The sequence below is a fragment of the Amblyomma maculatum genome, chromosome 2 (assembly GCF_055883805.1).
Source record: "Amblyomma maculatum isolate TAMU_Amacu chromosome 2, ASM5588380v1, whole genome shotgun sequence".
Lineage (NCBI taxonomy): Eukaryota > Metazoa > Arthropoda > Arachnida > Ixodida > Ixodidae > Amblyomma > Amblyomma maculatum.
In genome coordinates, this window is record NC_139345.1 from 17,413,859 (window position 1) to 17,435,094 (window position 21,236).

A 21,236-nucleotide genomic window follows, 5' to 3' on the forward strand; every position below is an offset into this window, starting at 1 on the left:
ACATAATGTCCGCCTTGCTTTGCAGTCATTGCACAGACCGCACCGACGTATTTCTCACAGAGCGTAAGATAACGACCTGTAAACAGTTAAAAAAAAGGAACGTTATACGCCTGAGAGAACAATTTTTACAGATTTAGAAAAAGCGTCCTGTGAAGCAGGCTTATCCCTCGTGTTATAAAAGGAGAAATCCTTAATGAAGTTAGACAAAGTTTTTGCTTCAGCATAATTTTTTTATTTTTCAGAGCTGAGACAGCAGGGATGCCTTACCTGGAACTTCTGATTTTACTATTGCCGCTGGTCCAGTGTGACAAAAGACCACCTGACATTGTATTCATCTTAGCGGACGATTTAGTGAGTAGACAGTTCTCTTCCACTGCATTATGGGTTGACTGGATGGCGTTTAAACTTGACAGGCAGAAATCTCCGCTCCTACTGACCCTGAAGTTTTGTGGGCTGATGCATTCTTTTCCGTTATCGTTATCGCAGCTTGGCTTCGGCTAGGTTGACCTGATGGCCCATTTTCTTCACATGCCTGGCGATTGTGTTCTTCGCTACTCTAGTGTGCTGGGAAGTGCACTCATAGGATCACCCAAGATGCATATAGGATTTGTGCGTGCCGTCGCTGTTATTATCTGAGCTGTTTCGTGACGCTATTACTGCTAATGACTTCCTTAGCCACCGCCACAGCCACCCACACCCTAGAAACCTACACACACGTTGGTTGTCAAAGGAACAACCGAGACCCTAGCATTCTCCATCTTTAAGGTAATGAAAATGAAATGAAATGAAATCACAACCACGGGGCCTCATTCGAATAACCAAAATAATGCCGATACAGCTTATCTATGATTGATCAACGAGTGATTATGTCCTGACCTAGCTGTGTCCCTGATTCAACCTTTTATTTGACCTGTGACGGTGGGCTAAACGATGACTCAAGACAGTACTTGTCAGCACACAATTAACAATCACCGGGACCGGGTGATCCGCGTATTTTTTGTTTGCAATCAAAGAATGCATAATCCCGCTAAGACATCAAGTAAATGATCACAGGGAAGACGCCTAAGCAGCTAACAAGTATCTAAGATTATTTGCCATCTAATCTATGTCATTAATCACTGTTTTGAGTGCTACAAGATATGGTCTGCGAATTGGGAACGGGATTCATCGACCAACTTTTAAGCTGCCAAACTATTGACTACAATAGGACATTGGAAAATAAACTTTTATATATTCTGCGAGCCGAACAGTAAATTTAGAGCCTGTAAATCACAGGGCGCATGCCGAAATTTGCGATGAAACAGCACGCAATTTGCGTGTTTTTGGGGTCTACTTCGCTGCGGTTAAAATTTTAGGTTAAAATTCAGACTCTTGTAGCAAAACATATTACCTCTTTCAAAACGCTATTCACTTCATTATCTGAGCTGGCTATCCCATTAGACACTGCTTCATCAGCTACCAAGATACGGGTACATCTCCTGCATTGCTGGCAATAAAGACGTAGGTGGGGCAACGCACCGAATTTGTGGTTTAGACAGAAACGCCATCAAGTCAGCGCTTTTGTCACTGTGTCCATGCTGAAAACAGGAGTTAATAATACTGTGCAAAGGAAATAATTGGGATGGATAAGACCGCAAACTTTAAGCCAAATAATGACTATCTTCGTCCGCATCACTATCTCTTGCAGGGATGGGCTGACGTGAGCTATCACGGCTCCCCCCAGATTCCCACGCCGAATATTGACACCCTGGCTGCGGACGGCATCATAATTAGCAACTACTATACCCAGCCTGCCTGCACGCCTTCAAGGGCGGCTCTCATGACCGGCATTTATCCCATGCGTTTAGGTACTGTTTGTTCAAATTAACGCACTCTTTGGTGTCCTTTCTTTCTGTTATATATTAAAGTACCCCATGGTGGTCTAACTGTTACGCAGCCCTCCACAACAGCGTCGGTAATACCTGAGTGCCTTTGAAACGCTAAACTACATAAAGAAAGCAAAGCACAAAAAGGAATCAATTTTCACCAATTCAAGGGGATGCTGGTGTTGCAAGTCATGCTTATACACGGAGAAATCACAAACTATAAATGAACATTCAACGTTTGTATTTGAGCAACTATACCTAATAAAACGAGGTGAGCGAGTCAAGATAATCCATCAGAAGCAGCTTATCACGGTGAGGTCATTGGACTGGGTGTAACGAGGACAGAGATTTAAATTCTTGCAATTTTAATGGCATACAATTGGTGCAATGCAAAGCGTTCAGCTTGGTGCCCTCAATCAGCAAGCATTTAATCGTGCTTCGTCCCTGAACGAATGATGAAAGCGAAACGGAGGTACGCGTTTAATTATGCACTTCAATTGCCTCTTCTGCATTTTTTTTTGTGATAGCTGAGTGCCTGAGTGCTTTGGAACGCTGAACCCCACAAACGAAACCAAACCTAGCTGTCCTTATTTTTAATTCTGTGACACTGACAGAAGAGGGAGCACCATTCAGATTATGGCTTGAAATTGATCGGCTGGCCGTTCCACTGAGCTACGCGAAGTGGCTAACAAGAAATTATAGTTGCTTTATACATTCTAACTGCTCCAAGAGTACACTACCTTCCATAATGTGATGTTTGTAGAGAAGAAAAGAGAACAAAGGAACAGAAAAGAACAATGTAACTGAAGATTACAAATTTCCTAAGTGCCTTTTTAGATAATTTGTTGAATTTTATTAGGCAAAGTTCTTCCAAGTCAAATTTTCTTAAAGTAGAACCTGGCTGGACATTTGGTTAGTGTAAACGCACCAGAGGACATAACGAATTCGGCTTGTATCTGGGGAGAACCCGCTGGTAAAAAAATACCTACGTAAATAAAACTAAGCTTTCGCGGCAGAAAAGCGCAAAAAATGAAGTGTAGGTTTGCCCCTAAAGTCTATTCTGACGAGTGCAAGTGCGGTGACAAAACACCGATTTCGGAGGCTGACAAATGTTTATTAAAGTAGTATGCCTGATTATTGAAGTAGGTGTTATCTCAAATCGGTAGTCACTTTTATCAACAAAGACGACAGGAAAAAACAACCAATTGTTGGATGTTCAAGAAAATGACACTCGGATGGCACCACAGGTAGCCAGTTGTTTGTCGGTGTGTATCGGTTCTGCTCTTCGTGAACGTGTATATCAGCACGGGGACTCGGCTCACAAGTACGCATCAGTACAGGATGTACAAGTTCGCTTGGGACGAAGTTCATGACTCGGCATGCCTCTCCTTTCTTTATAAAAACATCCGCTATGAACCATGTACAGGGCATCATCCGGTTTATTGTAGAGGCTGGAGCAACGTTAAAACCGAATGGAGATGTGACACATAATGGCTAATCACCCTCTAATACTCGACGACCCAGACTGCTGGGAAAAAGACATAAAATTGAAACCTGCAAAAGACATAGTATAAATATTCTGAGGGTATGTACCACAGGCACAGGTAGCCTCACCGAGTTCGTTAACCAATCAGCAATGCAAGCCTCTCGCCTCTTTTTTTTTTATGTTTACTACGCCTGGTTAAGCACAGGAAGTGGTATACGCGAAAATTGTTTTCGACGCACTCAACTAATGACTGTGGTGCACTAGCATGGCAGGAAACGCAGTGCAACTAAATGTGCCGCACGTTTAGATAGCGCATCGACAGCACAAACCAGCCTGATGCAAATTCATTTTCACCTTAAAACCAGCGTTGTCAAGCTTCATTTGGCTAAAATGAAATCTGGTTGGAACATGTTCAACGTAGCGTTGAAACGCGCGTTTTCCACAGGCTGTGGAGTTCAAAGAGGAAAATTGTGTAATACGGTTCGTAATAAGCTTCAGTAACCACAAGGTACCACACACAGTAGGAATTTGCCGCAAAAACTTTCTTTGGTGTTCTTTGCAACACGTATCAAAGTAGAATCCAATATGTTTGTTAATAAAAGAGTGATCAGTGGTTTCAGATACATCGCTCAGATGGCATGAAATTAACAGAAGGCACACAAATATATTTCTTTACGGCGAGTCACGTGATAACAGCTTTTGTATGCAATTTATAGAAAGTGTTTGGCGCAAAGAAATTGGCATTTCTCGCACATGTATTAACAGATTATTTCCATGGTGACGAAAAGCGCATCACTATCAATTCCCAGTATAGACTTTTGCGGGGAGCAGAATAGAATTGCTAGCTAGAAAACTGGACTAATAAAAATAGGTCAAATTAGAAACCGCCTGCTTAAGAGCTAGTAACAATGAGGGAGTCAGTAAAGTTTCAAGTAGCAACTAAGCTGGAAAGCAGAGTCATGAAGTTAATCTGCGAGGTTCTATTACTAACCGGATGGGAACAATCATGAAGAAAAAAAATGGTGGTGGCTTAGCTTTGTTAAGCCTGGATGTCAGAAACGAAAAGCTTCGGCGATGCCATGGCTTAGTTGTGGTTCCTTGGCGTAGCGATGGCTTACCTTGTTGTTCACGGTTGCACCTTATAGATATTCCATGTCTTGTCATCACGATGAAACATTGATTACAGCCTTACATCACATAAGATTAAACCTTATTCCGATTCCACATCATCATCAGCATGTCCGTGTCCGTGTCCATGACCATGGTCCCCTGGCAGGAGCCGCCAACTTGGGTCTCTCGTTTCACATAGGACGGTTATGTCATATTCAGCCTGCCAGGACCCTTGTATTCACGTTACCCCTATAGGCCACTAAGGCACGTTCATAAGGGGTGGTTAAAGCGGAGCTTTATATGTGTACCTAACGAAGGAGCCCACGCGAGACTCGGAGTTGACTAGCCTAGTGAATATTTTCGCTTCAAAAAGAAGTAACGGACACCGAGCTCTCTCACAGACAGGTGGATAGGTGCACTACGCACAATCCTCCGGTGCGATTACGCCTTGAAAGGTTATCACGCCGCAAGAATTCGATACCAGACGACCAAAAAAAAAAAAATCCAAATATGAGGCGAAGTTTATTACGCCGCATCGTCTCTAATGTGGGCGAAAATTCTAGATATACAGAAGTGCAGGACATGGAGTATATAATAAATGTTTGGCACTAGAAAAATGTAGTGCTGCCAGAAAGCCGATGTGGCGAAAATTGAATGCGCATAACGCTTATTGGCCCGGAGCTCGCTCCCTCCAATAATGTGCACTTGACTTATAAGTGCGTGAATGACAGTATTTACTGGGCACGTGCAGCCATCCTTTTCGAGCATATGAGGCGGTGCTGAGTCCTAGAACCAAAGCACAGGCCAGAACTTTATTAGGGATTTACCTGAAGCGGCACCCTAACGCCAGCCGACGTGTCCGTCTTTCCAGCCTTTAAGTTATTTTCTCTCTCTTTCGGCTGAACGCCAGAAATGATGCGAATTTTATCTATAGTGAATACAGCTGTGTCAAACTTGGGCTTGTTAATGCGGAAAAGAGAAATATTGTCTGTACATGGCAGCACTTAAAAGGAGGGAAGCGATATAAATATTGCCGATATACAGACCACTCAAAGCGGCTCTAGGAAAAGGGCAAAAAGCCACGAGGACAACGAACGGCTTTGGTGCACGAAAGAGCGGATTAGCACGGGGCTTTTAGAGGTGTTCATTCGCAATTAAATCGAGTCGAACAGTTCATGATAGAAAGTTGTATCCACCCATAAATACAGCAGATTCAACATTTGTTCGCGCTAAGAGGGAAAACAGAAAGGAATGGACAACACTGAAAACGTAATCGGGGAGTTGATCTCAGAGGAAATCAGTCTGGTCGTGGAAGCAGGAACAAGATTAGAGAATTGCACTCGCTACGTGCACATTATTTCAAAAGAGCGGCCTCTTACATTTCACGCCAATGAGGGCCACACAAAACTGAGATTGCGGATTATAAACACATTTAGAAAAGTTTAACGGATAGTTTGTAATTAGCGTTTGCGAACGTGATCGGTCCACAGTCGGCAACTGAGTGAAGGTTGTCTTTGTCAATACTTTTGTGAATTATGGCTGTGTGACTTCTGTAAAATATTCAGAAATGACCCCTCCATCAAAACCCATCGTAAAAACTTCCAACCGGAGAAAAGTGACTAAATGAGGGCACATTTGGCGCCTTATTTGTAAGCTTATTTTGTAAGCTTATTTTGTAATAACTTACACGGCGACCGCTGCAGCTTCGTTTTAAGTGAGCGTAAGTTTCAGACTTTGAGGGGAATCTTTCGTTTCGAAAGAAAAGCTCCCACTTTTTATGGGATGATCGTGCCTGCTATGAATGAACAAATATCAGCTAGCGCTGACTTTTGCCACTGTTTTAATTGTAATATTAGCTTCCATAACTTTCCCCAGTGAATGCTAACCTTGATAGCACCCGTTCTCAGTCCCCCGCGAGAGGATATAAAAACAATTAGGCACTAAAACTTGTTTTAAAGTTTTTAAACATCGTTTCACGTGTGTTCGCGCCGCAGTTGTTTACTCGCGCGCTTCGCGTGCCATTTGGATTGTCACCACTGGCACTAAACACTGCGTTTTGCACAACCAGTTGTCCTTCTGTGAAGCCCATGATCTCAAAGAAAAAAAAAACTCGTCCAAACATGGCGTGAGGGTCAGCTTCTCAGCCTAGTTTCTCGGAGTTTGAGCTCCACTTAATCATGAACAATTTGTGGGTGCTGGAGACCGCGTGTCTTACCTGCCAAGGCTTTTCAATGGATATATACCACTGGATAGATACGCCGTTAGCGTTCGCCCCAGAGAGAACATGACTTCTACAAGGATGCCATATAAAAACAAGTAAAGCGTGCTCCTCAAATTCGACAGAGGAGATCATTGACTGAGCGCGCCACCGACGTATTATATTGCTCATACAGCGTTCGGTATTTCGAGCATATAAAAAAAATGGGTGAAGCACGCGGCGTATGCGATGTGATTTCTTACTTCTGAAGAGCACTTTATGCCCAGTCGCTTGTTGCCGTTGTCGACTGTTTGCCTCAGAGTCCATTTATCAACGAGCTTTTTAACTTTATTCATGTTCACTTTACAGAAAATAAAAGTCAAGCAAGTGCAAATATTTCTGAAGCCGCGCAGCAGGCCGCAAACTGTGACGCGCCACATGTATGCAGCATGAGTAGCTTTGCGCACGCGCAGAAGAGCGGGAATGCGGTAGTGCAAGGAGAGCGCCCCACCCCTGTATTCCCACTTTCTATTTTTTTTTTCTGCCGTAGATGGCGTTCCCTGTCATGAGCAGCATCGCCGCGCGATGCTTTGGGAGCCTTCGGCTGTGTCTCTGAAATTCAATGACCTTCTTGCTCCCTCACCCAGGCATGCTACTCCCCTCCGTCACTCAAGCTTCTCCGTCGGGACTGCCTCTGGACGTACGCATTCTTCCTCAGTACCTAAGCCAACTGGGATACGAGTCGCACCTTATTGGAAAGGTATGCCTCTCTTAGCTGCGTCTACCACAACGGCCATTGCACCCTTTATCGGCTCTCTGCCTTGTCTTTGCAATTACTTCTCTGTTTCATTGCGGCTCCACTTACACAGTATACAGTGCAGAATGTGAATGTCAGTGCAGTGTTGCCGTCACTGGGGAATACGTCTGTCAACTTTCGTCGATGGCTCGTTACAAAGGGGAGGCCACGGTAGTGATCTTCATTCTCACTCCCATCATCATTATCATAATCACTGCCTCTATCTGATCACCTGTGTTCAAATTATTAAATTTTGCTTCCTTCGGACAGTGGGACCTCGGCTCTTGCAGCGAAAGCTCGACTCCAACATTTCGAGGTTTTGACAGCTTTTACGGCTACTACTACGGAGAAGAGGACTACTTCAACCACACAGTCACATACGTACGTTTCTAAAAAGCTTTTACTTTGTGGTATGCAATGTGACGAACTAACCCACTCATACTGTACATGCCGTGCATACTGCCCAACGCTTCGATGCCAAGAAACAAAATGTGCACAGTCAAGGTATTCTTGAATTGGCGCCACTTCTGCACTAGTATACAACATCAATTTTTGTGGTGCGAGCAAAGTCTGATAGCATCCTCTCTTTGCAGTGGCCCAAATCTAGCGCAAAAGAAAATACATTTATTGATGAAGAAATTGAGTCAGCCCATTTGGGTGTGTAGAAATACGTTGCCGGTCCAACTATTACAGAGTAAACGGATGCTTTGAAGTGGCAGGCACGAAATGCCTACTTATAATTCAATGTTATTCAGAATGTCGCAGGACGCTTTGCACAGTTTGTGTGCGTTGTTAGGCTGTCGCTTTTCTATCCGATAAGTGTCTGTAGTTGGTCGCCAATTACAGCAAAAAAGAGTTGCGTTATAACTATGCTTTTCGACGTGTTTGAACTCTGCAACATGCGTACACTTTCGGTCAGCGTTGGGAACGAGCTGAGTGTCAGAGACGAAATGGCACGTCTGGGCGGAAATGCACGCGATTGCGTGAGCTGACTGGCGGCACCAAATCTCGTAGCTATAGGGCAAGCGGAAATGCACGCTACTCCTGCTGCCATATGATGAATGTTGGTGAAGAGCATAGGCTGAAGAAATGGAGAAATGTGGTCACCCAAGCAATAAAAACAAACACCTCTCACTTTCTATCTCCTATACAGTTACGGTCTTTCATGCTGCGGGTGTTCACTTTGGTCGTGCATGAAGCTGCAAAGCTTGGCAAGGACGGGAACGACGTTTAAAAAAATAATCACAGCCACTGAGCAGTCTACAACTCATCTCCTATCCAGGGTGTCAAGCAGTTCGCACTATACATGCCCGAGAAAACTCGAGGGGAGGGTAGCGCAGCTCTGCTGAAAGACTCGTGCAATACGACATCGAATCGAGTTCAAAGTGAACGTTGCTCTTCCTGCGCTTACGCGTGGAGTGCGAGCTCAGGAAGGGCATGGCTCAGGAACATGGCTCAGGAAGGGCAGCCAAAACAACGAACACTTGAGCGATAGACGAATACCTGTGGTACTTGTTAAGCGATTCAGGTTGATTTCGCCTGCACAAGGTCATTATTATGCAGTGCTAGCGATTTCACTGTAACAGGGACTTCAACCACAGTTATTTCGGTAACCAATCTCCGCGGTGATCTATCAGTGCATGCCCATATTCAGCCGGAAAAGCACGTCTGTCATATTGCGCAGCTGATTTCCAACTAATTGGATCACGATAGCGGAACACGGAACGCGCGCACTATGCTAAGCCAACTAAAAGGAGTACCGAAAGCTCACGGGCACAATTTAAATTGATGTTTGAGAGACAAAGTGTCACTATTTAATGCTTCTCTCGGAGCCCTGAATAGGCTGAGAATAGATAGAACTCTACATCTATGCATTCATTGCTGGTGTAAAGGTTTTCTGCTAGCTGCTATTAAGGAGATTTCGGAATACCTGCGCTGGTTAACACTTCTCGGTGACATTGTGTAAGATACGCGTGCTACATTCAATGAGACCGGAAAAAGGCTTCTGGGATGATTTCTCGCGCCTGGCTTTGCCGCCTTGTCTAATCGGCTTCGCTGAAAGTTACCCCCGAAGATTATTGTATAAGAAGGCAGCCTCTCACAGACCACAGAACGATAAGTGACAGTGTGTGGTAGCAAGTGATCGCAAACAAGGGAAAAGACCTGCGGCTGGCTGTACACGCTTCTGTACAACTGGCGTATCTTGACGTACTAATGTGAGCATAGCGTCTGTTTATTTTATTTTTTTTAGGAACAAGTAGATGAGCGAATTTTGACCATATGCACAGTGCGCCACGAATCATTTTAGCACCTGCCTAATCATGTCTTTTAACAACGTGTGGTATAGAACACCGCAAATAAAATATCATTACCACTATGTTTTATATCATGAGCGTATACGCCTAATATATAGCGCTAGCAGTGTCTTCTTGCATCTTGTCTTAAAAATAATAGTTAGTGAAGGCGGAACAACACACGATGCAAATAAGTTTGTTCCAGCTAGGTTGTTCGCCGGTGTTATGTGTCCTCATGGAAGGGTATATGGGGTAAGTAGCGACTATGTTGATGCGAGAACCTGTTCAGCCGAAAGTCGAGAGTCGGATGGAGTTGTGGACGAAGAAGCAGGAGAACATGACTCTGGTAGGTGTTATATGCAAGGAGAGAGTTGACAACTGACAGCGCAGTGCGTGTCCTTTCCTTCTTCGTTCTTTGTCTTTGCACTGTTTTATACGAAAATGCATAACCAACTCGCCCAAATTGCCGTTCAACTGACAAGGCTTGGCAAGGATTGGAAGGTGGCTTGTGCGACACCACCAGACCACGTGACATTGCCTAGTTGGCCAACTCCCGCAGCTTCTTCGAGACGGGAGGGTTAGACAGCAATCTAACACTCCAGGACCTCTGGATCCCTATAATCAGACGCGCAAATCCTAGACCACAGAAGCATGTTCATACGGCTTGGTTGAAGTGGGATTTTACATCTATATAGGGCGGGCTTTGACGTCAAATGATTAGTGCGTGAAGCTCACGTGTCTCCCGTATTTCTTTTTGTGAGTGAAGTGGGTAGCATTTTACACAGTCGCAGGTGAGAGCCCTTAAGGCGCACGGTGCGTGCTATTACGTGGTATATATAAATATTGCGAATTTCGCGTGGTTTAATTTTTGCCCAATAAAATGCAAAGACGCTAAGGCTACCTGGTCGACAACATCTATGTGAGGACATTTTGCTCGCGCTTTCAAACTACAGTATTCACACCGAAGCGTTTAGAGCCATACTCAGAGAGCGAACTAGTTAATGTCTAACACTTATTTCAATGAAAGGGAAGAAAAAATACTAGTCGATACGTTAGATAAGCCGTAACGACAACCATTTCATTTAAGTTAAAGACAATGTACATATGTGTTTTTTTTAATTTACTTCATCTCGGCTGGGGCACACTGTGTATAATGCACAGAAACTCCCCTGTATCTCATTTGTTTTCTTAGGAAGGAGATAGGGGCCTTGACTTCTGGTTCAACTCTGAACCACTGTGGTCGGAATTTGGAAAGTACTCCACCCATCTGTACACGGAGAGGGCGCAACACATCATCACCAACAGGAACAAGTCAAAGGTAATGTGGTATCACAGAAAGAACAATCACGCTGAAAAGATGACAGTAGCGATGCAGATTCTTTATGCATTCCCGCTTTAAATCTACGAAGTTCGGAGGTGGTTGTTATTAATAATATCTGTTTTATTTCCAAAGCATTACTTCGCTATGTTCACAGATTTCTGTCCGCGCACCGCGTCCGCAGACCGCGTCCGCAGACCGCGTCCGCAGACCGCGTCCGCAGACCGCGTCCGCAGACCACGTCTGCAGAACGTGTTCGCAAAATTGTGTCCGCAGCAGTTGTGAGTAATTGAGAAGTGGTAGAGGTTAATGAGTTATGTCAATCGATAGAGGATGACATAATGTGTCCGAAAAAATAATTAGGCCAATAGGTTGATTAGGTAATTAATTAGAGACAAAAATATAAAAGTAAAGGCGAAAATGATCTCATTAGCCCATGGATATAGGCACCCCATTTGAATGTATCAAATAATAAAATAGTTAATTAAATCAGTAATTCAAGATGACGTCAAGGATGTGACGGCACGTAACCTGAAGTCGAGCCAGAAAAGGCCATATGAAGGAATTGGCGCGTAATTTGAAAGTACCAAAGACTAAAATGGGTAAACAAGAAATGAATTAAGCAAAAAGAAGCACCCAAAAGCAGCATCCATGCTTTCGCATTACTCCAATGCAGATTCTGCAGTGCTCTTTAATTTGTTTTGCACCATACAGTAGAGATTTTCACTGAAAGTACACTCCGGGAGCCTTGACTGATTTCGACTCAATTTTGGCTCTTCTAAAACACTGAGCACACTGAGTGCATAACTGCGTTTTCGTAATTCTCTTTTGCCTGGCCGCCGCAGCCATTAATCGAATCCGCCGCCATGTGCCTATTAGCCGCGTTAAGGATCCACTGAGCAGCTTTGGCGGAAGTCAAGTTATGACAGTTGCTTGTGGTTTTTCCCCTTCGCAGCCACTATTTCTCTTGCTCAGCCATCAGGCAGTTCACTCTGCAGAGGAATACTCCCCGTTGGAGGCGCCAGAGGAATATATAGAAAAGTTTCCGTACATAGGGGAGAAGAACAGGACCATATATGCAGGTAAATAAAAACTTATGTTTCATTTTTGTGTGGCTTGGTACGCCAAATCCAAATTGTCCGACAGTTGTGCTATCGTCTGTGTGAAGCCTCGGGCGGTAATGAAATAGTTGCAGCAGTGAATCAGCGCCTGTAAGAAAAAATTAGGCCATACTGGGATGGCTATAATGAAACGCTGACTATAAAGATTCTCCAGTTATAATGATAGCAAAATGTTAATGTTTCTGAACAAAAACAGCAGTTTGAAAATAGCACACGTGAAAGCCCAAATTTCTGTATCGAAGAAGTGCTTTGTTGCCCTGATCAAAAAGCTTCAAATTGTCTCTGGATTTTGTGACAGCAGAAAGCGGACTATTTTCCCTGCGATAAGAGAAGCTTTTGCTGGTAAAAGGGTAAAATATATTTTGACACTTTTATGGAAACAGTTACAAATAGCATATAGCTCACTTCAACATTGTCACTTCCTAATAATGGCCATGTCTCCCCTAGAGAGGATACTTCTTCGTTTCTATACTAACATATATGAATACGTAGTATGCATCCTAAGTGCGATCTTGAGTCCAGACTCGTGTCTTCAACCGGCAGCAACCAGCTTATGTTGACAGCGAAATGGCTTGCTTGCAGCGTGAGACAAACTAAGTCCTAACTTAAAAAAAAAATATATATATATATTTTTTGAGCTGATCGCAAAGGTTGTCGAGGGAGGTCGTCATTGCTACAAGCAATTGGCGAACATGTTGCGATGTTAGCATCCAATCAAACCTTGAAATACTGTGGGTCTTTTGCTCCACATTAAGTAAAGATTGTTATACACTAATTAATATTAAAGCTTGGTATACGCTCTCGTAGTAACAATGAATTTCTCCACAATCTAAACACTTTAAACGAGCTGAATCACAACACCCCAATACACACGCACCTCTTTGGAGTTTTCAAATAAACCTTCCGTAGATGAAAATAACCCTCATCAGTCCATTTTTAGACAGGCATAACACCTATGCTTATGAATGCGTTGCGAACCTTCAATCTTGTACAATTAATAACGCAACCTACACTCATCGCTGTAGATACTGCTAATTTTCAACCTTCCTGACTTTATGGTATGTGGCCATCCTGGCAGCGGTCACATTTTAATATTCACCTGCAGGAAATTAGCAGTCACAAAGTCATCCAGCCCTTCCTATCTTCCGTCAAATATTTATGCCAGATAGATATTATCCATGCCATTATCGTCGTTAAATAATGCATTGTCATCTGCGCAATGCTGCCTCGTTCTTTTTTTTTTTTTTTTTGTTTGTTTGTTTTTGCTTAACTGTGTAGTCTAGTGTGTCTCTATCCTTGCGAAGTATACTGGCGTGAAATACACATTTGAAGTTTCTGTGATCTGCCCTTTTGCATATGCATATGTGCTGCGTTGGGGCTTTGCTTTTGTTTTAATATACACGTTAATTGGGTGGACTACGCAGTTGATGTTTTTGTTATACTCTAAATTCTGTATAGACATGCGTACTGCATCAATGTTGTCATTCTGTTGTTTTCGTTACTTTGTGCATGACAGAGCCGCTATTTTAGTTTTTGCCTATATTTATATGCTATGTTATATGTATCAATTCTCCCCCCCCCCCCCCCCTCCCCCGCTCTAATGCCAATGGCGCTGTGAGCAAAAGATAAATAAATAATAAGTAATGAATAGTCAGTCTTTTTTTAAGGCATATGGAATGCATAACCATAGCTGCTGAATATTAATTTTCTTCATTTATAACATTCGTCCACCACCACAGCCGAGTTTTGGCGCGAAAAGTAAGAATAAACACACACCAAGAAGTGTAAGTGCAGCCTTGCTACGTTAAGTAGCAAGTTCGTTGATCTGGTATAAGAAACAATTAGAAGTTTAAACCACGGTATGGTGTTATAAATCATGTCATCACTAATTAAACAGGCTTTAGTCTTGATAATGCTGTCGTTCACTGCGAATACTGACCAGAGAAATATCACGAAGGTATCCTTATTACATTCAACAGTAAGCATATTGTCTCGATACCATCCTTCCTTTCTCCCTCCACAACGAGCCTGCTGTCGAGTCGAAGAAGCTCACCGCATTGCCCGCCTACGCATACCTGACTCACAGAAACGTTCGAAGGAGCGTTATGACAACCAACGCCCACATGGTTGCTATGTCCCGGTGATTTAGTGCTGTTGTGGACGTTGCTGCGCAAGCGTGGTTTATCTCAGAAGCTGATGTTTCAATATAGCGGCCCTTTGTTTCGTTCTGGAGCGCCTGAATGGCGTGAACTTGTGATATCACGCCGTACTGAAAGTGGCCGATGCTTACGTAGGACCCAGGTGGTGCGCGTGGCTCGGCTATAAAGGCCACATCCTCGGCTCCTTATAGTTTACCTTGGGGGCTTCATTTCGGAAGTGTCATGCACTCTGGGTAGTCATAGAAAGGTCGAAGGTGAAGGTGGAGTGTGGAGAGGAGGAAGCAGATGCTGGCGTGCTTTGGGAACTCTCAGTGCCTGGACTGAAAATAAACACCCCCGTTACGTATTGAGAGCGTAACAATATTTATGCACTGGTATACGGGGAATGAGAACTAAACGGTACTCCGGTAGCCTATATATTAGGCAATATTCTCATGCTTAAAATATGATCTCACTCCCCCTTTACTCCTCCCTTCCATCCCTCCCTCCCATCAAATTTTATCCCTCCAACTCTTTTTGTGCTACATAGTTCCGGACGCTGCTTTCTTTGGTTTAGCATCTAGCCTTTTCCTTACAGCTCGCTTCATCTTATGCAAGAAAAAAGAACCACGAACTGTGGGGTATGCAATAGCAAGGCTATTACTGTGGCTTTAAGTGGGCATTGGTGCGTGTGGCAGTGGTGGAGTCATTTTCTACTGAATAATGTACGTCTAATCCTATCTAAACCTGGACGAAACTAGTGCTACGGTCACTCTCAGGGAAATTAAATGAAACTACACATGTGTATTTTTGGCTATTCAATGGCAGAATGAGGACAGCTACAAGTAACTTTATCAGTCCATCACTGTGTTCTATTGCAGGGATGCTGGACGCACTTGATCAGTCTGTAGGCGAGGTGTTCGAAATGCTTAGAGGTGCGGACATGCTGGACAACGTCGTCGTCGTCTTCAGCAGCGACAACGGAGGCGCCGCCTTGGGCGCGCACTCTTCTCGGGGCATAAATTGGCCACTGCGCGGCCAGAAGGGTGGACTCTTTGAAGGAGGCACGCGGGCTGCAGCTTTCATCTGGAGCCCCCTGCTTGACCGCAACCGCACTCTTTCAAATCAGCTCATGCACATTGTGGACTGGGTGCCCACATTGTACTCGATAGGAGGTGGGTGCCGAAGTCTCTCCACATTTATGCAAGAACTCGAGCTTTGATCTAAAATAATGTTTGAAGCAAATAATGTTTGCAATCAAGCAAAGGATCAAGCAGGGTTTCGGAAACGGTACTCTACTATCGATCATATCCATACCATCAATCAGGTGATAGAAAAATGCGCGGAATATAACCAGCCCTTATACATAGCATTCATTGATTACGAAAAAGCATTTGACTCAGTTGAAACCTCGGCGGTGATGCACGCATTGCGAAATCAGGGGGTAGACGAGCCGTACGTGAAAGTGCTGGAAGATATATATAGTGGCTGCACAGCAACCATAGTTCTGCATAAAGAAAGTAACAAAATTCCCATAAAGAAAGGTGTTAGGCAAGGAGACACAATCTCCCCAGTACTATTCACAGCTTGTTTAGAGGAAGTATTCAGAGACTTGGAATGGGAGCAGTTAGGGATAAGGCTAGATGGAGAATACCTCAGTAATCTGCGATTTGCTGATGACATTGCCTTGCTAAGCAACTCGGGAGATGAACTGCAAATAATGATTGATGACCTAGACAGGAAAAGTAGAAAGGTAGGCTTGAAAATCAATATGCAGAAGACTAAGGTAATGTTCAACAGCCTCGGGAAGGAACAGGAGTTTACATTAGGTAGCGAAATACTGGAAGTAGTAGGCGAATATATCTACTTAGGACAGGTAGTAACCGCAGATCCGGACCATGAAAAGGAAATAACAAGAAGAATAAGATTGGGATGGAGCGCATTTGGCAAGCACTCGCAGATTATGACTAGCAGCTTACCGGTATCGCTCAAGAGGAAAGTATACAACAGTTGCATCTTGCCTGCACTCACCTATGGGGCTGAAACGTGGAGGCTAACCAAGAGAGTTCTACTTAAGTTGAGGACAACCCAGAGGGCTATGGAACGAAAAATGGTAGGGGTAACATTAAGAGATAGAAAGCGTGCAGAGTGGGTCAGAGAAATAACTCAAGTTAACGACATTCTAGTGGAAATTAAGAAGAAGAAATGGACATGGGCAGGACATGTAGTGCGAAGAGAGGATAACCGATGGTCGCTGAGGGTAACAAACTGGATTCCAAGGGAAGGAAAGCGTAGCAGGGGGCGACAGAAAGTTAGGTGGGCGGATGAGATTAAGAAGTTCGCAGGGGTCAAGTGGATGCAGCTTGCACAGAACCGGGTTAAGTGGAGAGATATGGGAGAGGCCTTCGCCCTGCAGTGGGTATAATCAGGCTGATGATGATGATGATGAATGTTTGAAGCTCATTTATATCAACGCTGGCTATTGAAAGCTGGGCGGTCTAGATACCGGCCTTTGCTATATCGTCAGCTTACCACTATGTTCTGGATTCCCAAAATATTTCGGTCGTTGACCAGAAGAGGCAAGTGCGATCAGTCGCTTCAATGCTCGCTGGCTCACTACACGTTTCCTGTCTGTCATCCTCTCACGTCAACTGTAACAGAGCACATCATTGCATATACCACCGTACTGTGACAGCAAATGTGACGAACTGCTCCCTTCGCCATGACTTCGAAGTTAAGCAGCATAAACTTTAAAACACACTTCACTGACTGTTAAATGAGCACCGAATTTTGGTTGCATCTTTTCTTAAAGTTATCGATGCGTAAGCCATTACAGTACATGTATCAACCCACAGTAGACGCCTACGCCCGCTAAATCATATATAACTGATTTTTTTCTCTCCCTTATTACGGCTTTAATTTCCACGGTTAAGTGATGGCTATTGGAAGTTAAAATTGCATGTAGGTGAAGTGACGGATGACACACTGAAACTTAATTGGTCCTTGGCAGCTTTAATTCGTTATCACTTTAAACATGCCTGCCTGACGAGTGCAATTACAATTGAAGAACGAACTATTTTGCCGCAGTTATTTTATCCTCTACGTGACCTGCATGCAACTTTGACATCGTAGCCACCTCTCGATAGTTGAAACAGAAAAAGTAGAGAAAACAAATATGTCATTATAAATTATTTAGCAGCCTTAGACAAATACCGTGTGATAATACGTGTATTGCAATGCATTGCGCATTCAGCGAATAAAATAGTTGAACAAAAATGCCTCTCTTCCCTGAACACAAGGCGAAATACACTTCTTGTTTAGGGGCGTTTGAACTGGAGGGTAACTGTTGTACTGTAAATGGGTGCTTGATATCTAGTAACTTTGCGTTTTAGTGACAATTGCAGGCAGATCACGTATCAATGAACACTTGTTTACAAGTTGGCTCAAATGACACCAAGGAAGATTGTTTAAAACAGAGTGCTTGCTAGGCCGGGAGCAAAGGCAAAACCATTCTTACTTGGCCCTTATGGACCACCATTATTTAAAGAACGACACTATGTGAGTGCAGCCCCAAAAGATCCAAAATTATTTGTTTAGCGCTGCAAGCTTGCGAAGGAAAATCATCATTTTGAGGGTAAACATCCACACAAAGACACCAGCTTTCACTTGACAGCTGACCCTAGCTTGGTATGCAGAAAACATGCACTACTTGCAAAGGCATCGAGTCGCACTCTTCATCCATGCATCATGCATACAGCGACTGAGAAAGAAAAATAAAGGAGACATCGACGGAGGTGTTCTTTGAAGGCAATGCGGGTCAACTCATTCTAAATGAAGCGCTTTCCTTTGCTCTTTGTCGACAGCCACCCTAATTAAAATACGTATGCTTTCAGGAGGCGATGTAAGAAATCTACGAGAGCTGGATGGAATAGACATGTGGCACCCCTTGTCCCTTGGGCTTAACTCTCCACGCGTTGAGATGCTGTACAACTACGACAAGTGGGTTCTGCAATCCATGGCTATCCGTGACTCGCGATACAAGTTGGTGATAGACGAAGGCAGTTCGTATAACCAGCGCTACTCCGTACCAGGAGGCAGTCGGCCAGACGACGACCTCGATGAATTGCTTTCCCAGTCCAAGGTGGCGAGCGTTCTGCGGGACCTGTACCGAACGACCGAACTGAACTTTCCCAATGGATGGAGGGAGAGGGCGACGGTGAACTGCGGCGAGAACAATGTCGAGAACTTTTCCACAGAGGACACTGTTTACCTGTTTGATGTCGTGAATGATCCCTGCGAACTAAGCAATTTGGCCAGTTCTCATCCTGAGGTCAGTTAACAATGCACCCTTTTCTAGAGAATTAAGTACAGAGATGAATTGACAAAATGGCAGTAGTTAAATGTTGTGCTTAACCGCAGTAATTTTTGAATTAAATACAGTCAATCGCATTAAGGGCGTCTAAAAGGCGACAGTGCTGTTGACATTCGCACATCCAGGAACTGCAAAGGAAATGTTCTTGAGCGCAAAATTACAACACATTTCTTATCCTGGCAGTATTGTCCTAAATATGTTAAAATAACATTTCAAAAGATATTGTCTGAACTAAACCTAGCTCATGAACGGTAGCTTCTACGAGTTATGAAGTGGGATTAATCTTTTGAAGTCGAGCAATTCCTTAACACTTTCGCAAGTATTAAGAAATTATCAGCCTTGATAGAGGCCAAAATTTTCTAAAACGTTAGCGGGAAGATATCGGGTGATCATTAAAAAAAAAAGAAGCTCAATGTCGGCATTTTTAATCATAAATTTTGCGTCATTTATTAGGGCCAGAGTTGCTCCGCAGATGCTTCCAATGTACTTGCTTCGAGAGCTTTCTGTCAGCATTAACGTTGTTCATAACCTCATTTTTCGCCAGTGTCCACACATGTTAAAATTTTGACTGTCCATTCCAACAGGTTGTGGTGGATTTGAAGAAGCGTCTCGATTCTTACGCTGCCGATGCAATACAACCAAAAATCCCACCGGTGGATCCTGCCGGCCTTCCTCAGTATCACAATGGAACTTGGGCGCCCTGGTTGGATTCACCCTTGTGATAGTGGCATCTAAATTATGCCAGTACGTTATCAGGACATTAAGCATTAAAGAAGCTTCTCTTCTTTTTGTATGGCATATATATCCATGGAAGCGATTCCAACTGATTAATAAAGGCGTAGAAAGCAACAACGGCATATCCGCAGGGAAACGCTCACATTCACCATTTTAGGTTTGGTTTATGCGGTTTAACGTCCCAAAGCGACTCAGGCTATGAGAGACGCCGTAGTGGAGGAGTCTGGAAATTTTGACCGTCTGGGGTTCTTTAACGTGCACTGTCATTGCACAGCACACGGGCATCTAGGTTTTCGCCTCTACCGAAAAGCAGATGCCGGGATTCGATCCCGCATCCTCGGGCACAGTAGTCGAGCACCCTAACCAGTGCACCACCACGGCAGGGCCTTCACCATTTTAATGCAATAATAAAAGCGTACGTACCATTGCACATTGAGAACTTGGGGTATTGAATGCTTGTCACATGGCATTGTGCGGTGAAAATCTCAAACTTTTCGGACTCAGGATCGCCTTTTCCACACCAATGACAACGGCATGCAGTAAACGATCGTTAGTGCACCCAATGATCTCTTGCCTTCAAAGCTTCCCGATTAGGGGAAGAAAATTGCCGACTGAACTTATAAAAGTAACAAATAAAAACTGACGGAATCAGCATCAGTCAATAAACATTCATGGAGGTACACATGGATGTTTAAAACTGGATTAGTTTTGCCAGCTGAAAATCCTAATTCATTTCTTTCGGAGGCGAGTACGTGGCGGGGTTTGCATAACTGTTTGCCGTTTTTCCGGAGTATTTTCAAGCCCATACTATATAAAAGGCTTCTGCGAGCTAAAACACAATATTCAAGCGATGGTTTACTCTTACCATAGATGTACCGTGACGATGTAAAAATAAATACGTCGTATAGGAAGTAGCAGTCGCTGACATTTCAGTAATGATCATAATTATTTAAGATTTTTTTTTTTTCCGGGCGTGATTCCAGTTGTAAGGACTCTTGAGCGCCGTGCATTAAAATAACGTTGGGAATAAACAAGCCAAGATGAACACACGGGGGGGATATCGCGCTAGAAAAGCTGGCCACCCTGTATACGCAGTGCCTGGTGTCATCGAAGGTACCGGAACTATGGAAGAATGCAAACATTATCCTCATTCATAAGAAAGGGGACTTTAAGGACCTTAAAAATTACAGACCAATCAGCTCACTGTCTGTTACGTATAAGGTATTTACTAAAGTAATCGCTAATAGAATCAGGACCACCTAGGACTCTAATCAAGCAAAGGATCAAGCAGGTTTTCGGAAACGGTACTCTACTATCGATCATATCCATACCATAAATCACATGATAGAAAAATGCTCGGAATATAACCAGCCCTTATACATAGCATTCATTGATTACGAAAAAGCATTTGACTCAGTTGAAACATCGGCGGTGATGCAGGCATTGCGAAATCAAGGGGTAGACGAGCCGTACGTGAAAGTGCTGGAAGATATATATAGTGGCTGCACAGCAACCATAGTTCTGCATAAAAAAAGTAACAAAATTCTCATAAAGAAAGGTGTTAGGCAAGGAGACACACTCTCCCCAGTACTATTCACAGCTTGCTTAAAGGAAGTGTTCAGAGACTTGGAATGGGAGCAGTTAGGGATAAGGGTAGATGGAGAATACCTCAGTAATCTGCGATTTGCTGATGACAATTGCCTTGCTAAGCAACTCGGGGGATGAACTGCAAATAATGATTGATGACCTAGACAGGAAAAGTAGAAAGGTTGGCTAGAAAATCATTATACAGAATACTAAGGTA

At 43.6% G+C, this 21,236-nt stretch overlaps 1 protein-coding gene across 1 annotated transcript; it reads left to right on the forward strand.

The window, feature by feature from the left end:
* Positions 1 to 255: 255 nt before the first annotated feature.
* LOC146198064 (arylsulfatase B-like) lies at positions 256 to 19,419 on the forward strand. Its single transcript, XM_084592561.1, has 9 exons — positions 256 to 351; positions 1,688 to 1,847; positions 7,306 to 7,418; positions 7,725 to 7,835; positions 10,941 to 11,066; positions 12,022 to 12,148; positions 15,207 to 15,500; positions 18,219 to 18,655; positions 19,282 to 19,419. Exons 1-9 carry the CDS (start codon positions 259 to 261, stop codon positions 19,417 to 19,419), a joined length of 1,599 nt encoding a protein of 532 aa, XP_084448687.1. The 5' UTR covers positions 256 to 258.
* Positions 19,420 to 21,236: the final 1,817 nt, after the last annotated feature.

Bases quoted from the DNA above. Each gene is read 5' to 3' on its own strand.
- LOC146198064 (XM_084592561.1), top strand. From the start codon at position 259: ATGCCTTACCTGGAACTTCTGATTTTACTATTGCCGCTGGTCCAGTGT. The intron at 352-1,687 runs GTGAGTAGACAG...TATCTCTTGCAG, and splicing joins TCATCTTAGCGGACGATTTA to GGATGGGCTGACGTGAGCTA. The intron at 7,836-10,940 runs GTACGTTTCTAA...TTGTTTTCTTAG, and splicing joins TCAACCACACAGTCACATAC to GAAGGAGATAGGGGCCTTGA.